Below are 7,500 nucleotides of genomic sequence, written 5' to 3'. Positions count from 1 at the left end.
TCTCTCTTCATCTTCCCTCTTCTCTCTCTCCCCTCATCTTCATTCTCCTTCCTCCTCTTCTCTCTTCTCTCTTTCTGTCTCTCTCGCTCACTTTTTAGATCTCTGTGCGTGTATGCGTGTGTGCCCCTCTGTCTCCCTGTCTGCAATATAATGGGATGGTTATCCCACGGTGATGCCACCACTTGTGATATAGGTGGAAAGGTTATTCCACTGGCTGGCACCACTTGTAATGTAGTGGAGGTGGAATTCTCCCACTATTACTTGGTAGGTGTGGTAGGTGCGTGGCCGAGCGGTAAGTGGTAGTACTAAGGCACTGAGGCACTGGTGAGTTCCTTGAAGGTGGTCTGGAGTTAAAGTTGTCGCTGGTTCATAACTTTATTGCGGGTAACTGGTGCAGAGTGGCCAGGCAGGGACGCCCAAGAGGAAGTCCGTCCTGCCAAGCCCACGAGGGCGAGCGGTCCGCTGTATGGAACAGGAATTGCCATGAGCAAAGTTCTTTTTTAAACATATCATAATGGAAAGCATAAAAGAATTCGAATGAACACAAATTCAGAAACATCAGGTCACATGACCGTTTCGTGGAGAGTAACAGGGGTATGGTTCACATAAACTGGGTATGTTTTTACAACCCAAACATTGTGGTTAGGGACAAACTAGCTGACTATTCATGAAACATAGAACATTGGAATATCAGTGCTAGAAGCAGTTACATACATAAGAATTCAGTATAAGCATTTTCTAAGAAACATTTTTAGTATAAACATGACATATTTATACATAAGACATCAGAACAAAAACATGAGAAATATAAACGAGCAATAAAGGTTAGATTAGCGTACTTTACGGTCACTTCGCCAATGTCATCTCGTTCGGGGCACTTTGGAATCTTGTGAAATAATAAGCACATGGTTTGTGTGGTCTGCGAGGCAAGGGCGACGAGGGGAGCAGGTCACTAGACGGTCTGTCTTCAATCTTAAATCTTCCATTTGTCGCTTGTCTAACCGCATTAACAGATGTGTTTACAGTTTGGTAGTAAGATTTGTGTTATGTTGGACAGTAAATGAGATTACATTGTTATTACAGACAGAAGACACGATTTATGTGTCTGACTTGTGTGCATGCATTTTTTTCTTTTCTTTTATTTATTTATTTATTTATTTATTTTATTTTTATATACACTGGATATTTCAGAACCCGGTCAACACAACAGGGAAGAAGTGAAATGTGGCTGGCTAACACCGTAGACTTTTCCCAAAAATTGACACTTTTTTTTTTTTTTTTTTTTTTTTTTTTTTTTTTTTTTTTTTTTTTTTACAGTATGTCCTCTGCTTAAAAAGAAAAAAACAAAACCATCAGATGACCTACATCTTTTGTAGTTCAGTCTACAATAAAAAAACGAGAAAAAAAACGAAATAAAAACTGATTTATGAAGCTAAAACAACATTTTCTTCGCGCAGACTAGCAAGCCGACATGACGTGATCTCAATCGAAGAAATGAACGGGCCAGGAGACGCACGTGATCAGAAAGAAGAGGAGGCGTTTAATGAAGAGGAAGATGAGGAGAACCAGGTGAGACGCGGATAATGCGATGATGATGGGAACAGATGGAAAGGGAGAAGGAGTCTAGGTTTAAAAGAAGATTAATCAATTAGATTATGTACAATTAAATGAAAAATATTGACACTATGACTAGGGTGGTATACTATTATAGATATGTATATATATATGTGTATACATGTTATGTAAAAAAAAAAAAAAAAAAAAAAAAAAAAAAAAAATATATATATATATATATATATATATATATATATATATATATATATATATATATAATTCATTTCCTCCAAGTAAGTGATACAGTGTCATTGCGAAAGTTATGCGGAGGCGCGAAACCTATCAGAAGTTTTTTGTTCAGTTAATTGTTGTTTTGGGATTATAACTTTACTCCTTTCCTTCGTTTGGAGATGCGCTTTTTGTGCAGTTCTTGTTTATTTCCTTTGTTTTCTTTTATTTCTCTTTGTTTTCTTTTATTTCTATTTGTTTTTTGTTTGTTTCTTTGTTCTTATTTTCTTTCTTTTTTAAATTTTGTCTTTCTCACTGCCTGTTTTTCTTGTTTATTTTCTCTCTCTCTTTTTCTTTTTTTCTTTCTTTCTTTCTCTCTCTCTCTCTCTCTCTCTCTCTCTCTCTCTCTCTCTCTCTCTCTCTCTCTCTCTCTCTCTCTCTCTCTCTCTCTCTCTCTCTCTCTCTCTCTCTCTCTCTCTCTCTCTCTCTCTCTCCCTCTCTCTCCCTCCCTCCCTCCCTCTCCCTCTCTCTCTCTCTCTCTTTCTCTCTCTCTCTCTCTCTCTCTCTCTCTCTCTCTCTCTCTCTCTCTCTCTCTCTCTCTCTCTCTCTCTCTTGTTTTACTCCACCATTACTTTTATTTCCATACAGACACACAGCCTGGCATACAGACCGATCGACAGATTGACAGAGGCAGAAATGACAGGCAAACAGAGACAGAAATGACAGACAGACAGAATCAGAAAGACGGACAGACAGTTAAACAGACAGACAAACAGACAGACAAACAGACAGACAGAAATGACAGACAGAGACAGACAAACAGACAGACAGATAGAGAAACAGAGACAGGCAGACGGAGACAGAAATGATAGACAGAAAGACAGACAGATAGTTAAATAGACAGACAGACAGTCAGAAATGACTGGCAGACAGACAGAAATGACAGACAGACAGACACACAGAAATAACAGACATTTAAATAGACAGCCAAAGACGGAAATGACACACAGACAGACAGAAAGAACAGACATTTAAATAGACAGCCAGAGACGGAAATGACAGACAGAGAAACAGAGACAGGCAAAAATAACAGACATTTAAATAGACAGCCAGAGACGGAAATGACAGACAGACAGAAATGACAGACACTTAAATAGACAGAGACGGAAATGACAGACAGCCAACCCCCACCCACCCACCACCCCACCCCACCCCACCCCACCCCACCCCACCCCACCCCACACCACCCCACCCCCACCCCACCCCACCCCACCCCACCCCACCCCACCCCACACCACCCCACCCCACACCACACCACCCCACCACACCCCACCCCACCCCACGCCCCCCACCCACCCACGCCCCCGACCCAACGAGCCCCTCCCTTGCAGGTGTGGCAAAGGACGACCAAGTTCCTGGAGTACGACGCCGAGCAGCACGAGATCGAGGTCGAGATGGGCTTCGTGGACCCCTCCCACCCCCCCGTCCCCGGATGCAACCTCTAGTAGGTGTTGTCTGCGGTGGGAGGCCGTTGCTGAGGGGGGAGGGGGGATGATGTCAGTGTGGGTTGAGGGTGGTGTCATTGCTGGGGGGGGATGATGTCAGTGTGGGTTGGGGGTGATGTCACTGCTGGCTAGTGATGATGTCAGTGGGTTGGGGATGATGTCAGTGTGGGTTGAGGATCATGTTATTGCTGGCTAGTGATGATGTCAGTGTGGGCTGAAGATAATGTCAGTGTGGGTTGAGGATTATGTTATTGCTGGCTATTGATGATGTCAGTGGGTTGAAGATGATGTCAGTGTGGGTTGATGGTGATGTCATTGCTGGGGGGGATGATGTCAGTGGGTTGAGGATCATGTTATTGCTGGCTAGTGATGATGTCATTGCTGGCTGGTGATGGTGTCAGTGGGTTGAAGATGGTGTCATTACAGATTGATGGTGATGTCATTGCTGGCTATTGATGATGTCAGTGGGTTGAAGATGATGTCAGTGTGAGTTGATGGTGATGTCATTGCTGGCTAGTGATGATGTCAGTGTGGGTTGATGATGACTTCATTGACAATGGTGTCATTACTGACTGATAGTGATGTCATTGTCGGTTGATGGGGAGGAGTGTGTGGCGCTGTGGTGGTGATGGTAGTGATGATCATGATGCTAACAGTGTAAGGGAAATGAGTCCGATAATATTAGTGGTAATGGTGATGGTAATTATAATGACAGTGAAAATAATTGTAATATTGGTAATGATAATGCTTATAATGATAACATGATAATGATGATTGTGATGATCATGATAATAAGGGAAAATGATAATGATAATGATAATAATTATAATACTAATAATGATAATGATAATAATGATAATAATAATAGTGATAGTGGTAATGATAATGATAATGATAACAAAAATTATAATAACATTAATGATAATTAGGATAAAATTGATAATATAGATAAAACTAGTAATATTAATAATGATGATTATAATAATAATAATAATTATTATTATTATTATTATTATCATAATCTTTATTATTATGATTATTATCAAAGTAATAATGATAATAATAAATCAGATAGTAATAAATCATACTAAATCTTAACATAAAAGTCCCGATCTGAACAAAAAAAAAATCATAAAGCCAAAAACTGTCCGGCCATTAGGGAGAGAGAAAAAATAACAGAATAAAAAAAGAGAGAGAAAAAAATAGGAAATAAAAAAAAATATATTGAAAAATTTCCAGCTCTTTCATAAAAATTAGAAATTAAAAAAATAGTATTGAAAATTCCCCAGCCCTTTCATTCAACCTTGTCTCGTTCGTTCAGCTACATGCAATGGCGGACGAGGCGCTTCGTTGAACACTTCGTCGTGCGTGTGCTGACGGCGCTGCTCATCCTGGTCGACATGGTGATCCTGTTCGTCGACCTGTTCAACGAGCCCGCGCCCAACGACCCCATCGAGTACTGTTCACTCGCGTTCTCCACCTATTTCATGATCGAAGTCACGCTCAGGATATTCGGACTCGGGTAAGGCGGGAAGAAGCGGAGGAGGGGAGGAGGGAGGGTGGAGGGGATAATGGGGAGGGAGAGGGAGGGAGAGAGAGGGAGAGAGAGGTTGGGAAAGGGGGAGGGAGGGAGGGAAAAGGGGAGGGAGAGGGTGGGCTGGGTGGTAAAGGGGGAGGGAGGGAGGAAGGGGAGAAAGAGGGTGGGAAAGGGGGAGAGAGGGAGAAGGTGGGGGAAAGGGGGAGGAAAGAGAAAGAGAGGGTGGGTGGGAGGAAAGGGAGAGGAAGGAGGGAAAGGGGGAGGGAGGGTGGGAGGAAGGGGAGAAAGAGGGTGGAAAAGGGGGAGAGAGGGTGGGGAGGGGAGAGGGAGAAGGAGGGGGAAAGGGGGAGGAAAGAGAGAGAGAGGGTTGGTGGGAGGAAAAAGAGAGGAGGGAGGGGGCGTGGGAGCAAAGGGAGGGAGGGAGGGAGAGGAGAGGAAGAGTTGGATAGAGGCTGTTTACTAATTTTTTAATGTGTTGTATTCAGACTGTCGTCGAAGCTTTTGTGTTTTATTTGTTTATAAAAGGATGAATTGATAGATAAATAGATAGGTAGGTAGGTAGGAAACACAGACAGACAGACAGATAGATGGCTGGATGGCTGTATATATAGAGAGAGATAGATAGATAGATAGATGATATAGATATAGATAAATACAAAATAAATATAGCCAAATAGATACAAATACAGATATACAGATAAACACACACACACACACACACACACACATATGTATATATATATATATATATATATATATATATATATATATATATATATATATATATATATATATATATATATATGTGTGTGTGTGTGTGTGTGTGTGTGTGTGTGTGTGTGTGTGTGTGTGTGTGTGTGTGTGTGTGTGTGTGTGTGTGCGTGTGTGTAGGAAAAAATAAGATCTTTTGCAACCAAGCAACCGCATCTCTGCAACAATCTCATCTCCATTGCCTCCCCCCCACCCCCCACCCCCAACCCACAGGCCGCAGGTGTTCTTCAGGGCCTGGCACAATGTTCTCGACTGTTTCCTCGTCGTGTTCACCTTCATCCTCTCCGTTGTGACCGTCTGCGTGGAGAACATGTCGTCCAACCCCGTCAGGTGAGCATCAGCTGATTGATTGCGTCATCGGGCCAATCACCTGTTGGCTGGATGTCAAGATGGGAATTTTTCTCGAGCTCGTGTGAATATTGCAATGCTTATGATACATGTGTCAGCGGAAAATATCTTATTAATGATAATGATGGTAGTGATGGTGAAAAATAATGATAATGAAGACAATTATGATAATGATGGTGATGATATAATACTAATATTGATAATGATAAAATACTAATAATGATAATGATAAAATACAAATAATGATAATGATAAAATACTAATAATGATAATGATAAAGTACTAATAATGATAATGATAAAATACTAATAATGATAATGATAAAATACGAATAATGATAATGATAAAATACTAATAATGATAATGATAATAACAATAATAACAATAATAATAATAATAACAACAACAACAACAACAATAATAATTATAATCATAACAATAATGATAATGATAATAATAATAGTAATAGTTATAATGATAATAACAATAACAATAACAATAACAATAATAACAGTAATGATAAAAATAATAATAGTAATAATAATTATTATTATTATCATTATTTTATAGAAATGATAATAATAATAATTATTATTATCATTATTTTATAGAAATGATAATAATGATAATTATTATTATCATTATTTTATAAAAATGATAATGATAACAATAATAACAAAAATAATAGCAACAACAACACCAACAATGGCCCTAACACCCACCCCCGCTCCCAGCCTGATCGTGATCCTGCGACTGATCCGTCTGGTGAGAATCACGAGGATCATCTGGCAGCGAGAGGACCTCAAGATGGGCGCGCGGCAGTTCGTGTCCCAGAACAAGAGGCGGTACCAGCAGAACGGCTTTGACCTTGACCTCACCTACGTCATGCCGAGGGTCATCGCGATGTCCTTCCCGTCCAGTGGGAGGATGTCCATGTACAGGAATGATATTAAGGTGGGGGAAGGAAATGGGTGGGATGGGGGGTTCTAGTTCTCGTTCTCGTTCTCTTTCTTTTTCTCGTTCTCGTTCTCTTTCTTTTTCTCGTTCTCTCTCTTTTTCTAGTTCTTCTTCTTCTACTACTACTGCTAATAATAATAATAATTTTTGCTTTTGTTTTTATTTTTGTTTATCTCTTTATTGATGTTATTTGATTTTTTATTTGTTTTTGTTTTTGTTTTTGATTTCATCTTTTATATCTTTTCATTATATTTCTTTACTTTTCTTATTCACTTTCTTCTTCTTCTTGTATTGGACTATGCCATACACTCTATCGCAAATACCATCTATCATGACTCACCTTCACCGCCGCATTACACCCGGATCGCATTTCTCCCCCAAAGGAAGTGGTGCGGTTCATGGACACCCAGCACGCGGGACATTATCGCATCTACAACCTGTGTTCGGAGCGTCACTACGATGAGTCGCTGTTCCACGGGAGGGTGGAACGGTTCCTCATCGACGATCACAACGTGCCTCCTCTGACGTAAGTAGGGAGGGAGGGAGAGGGGGAAAGAGGGAGGGAAGGAGGGAGGGAGGAGGAAGGGAGAGGGAAAGAGA

The 7,500-nt window shown here is 40.5% G+C and overlaps 1 protein-coding gene across 6 annotated transcripts in view; it reads left to right on the top strand.

Moving 5' to 3' along the window:
- The window catches only part of LOC113813885 (phosphatidylinositol 3,4,5-trisphosphate 3-phosphatase TPTE2), a 97,584-nt gene that overhangs the window by 85,825 nt on the left and 4,259 nt on the right, over positions 1-7,500 (top strand). For all 6 annotated transcript variants that reach the window (XM_070138571.1, XM_070138576.1, XM_070138573.1 and 3 more), the window contains 6 exons: positions 1,458-1,569; positions 3,174-3,286; positions 4,609-4,809; positions 5,809-5,925; positions 6,678-6,897; positions 7,284-7,426. In XM_070138571.1, coding sequence (XP_069994672.1) covers positions 1,458-1,569; positions 3,174-3,286; positions 4,609-4,809; positions 5,809-5,925; positions 6,678-6,897; positions 7,284-7,426 — 906 coding nt within the window. The remainder of the gene's footprint in view (positions 1-1,457; positions 1,570-3,173; positions 3,287-4,608; positions 4,810-5,808; positions 5,926-6,677; positions 6,898-7,283; positions 7,427-7,500) is intronic.

The sequence above is a fragment of the Penaeus vannamei genome, chromosome 24, assembly GCF_042767895.1.
Source record: "Penaeus vannamei isolate JL-2024 chromosome 24, ASM4276789v1, whole genome shotgun sequence".
Taxonomy (NCBI): Eukaryota; Metazoa; Arthropoda; class Malacostraca; order Decapoda; family Penaeidae; genus Penaeus; species Penaeus vannamei.
Note: the sequence above shows the minus strand (reverse complement) of the source record. Positions and strands in the feature narration are given on the sequence as shown.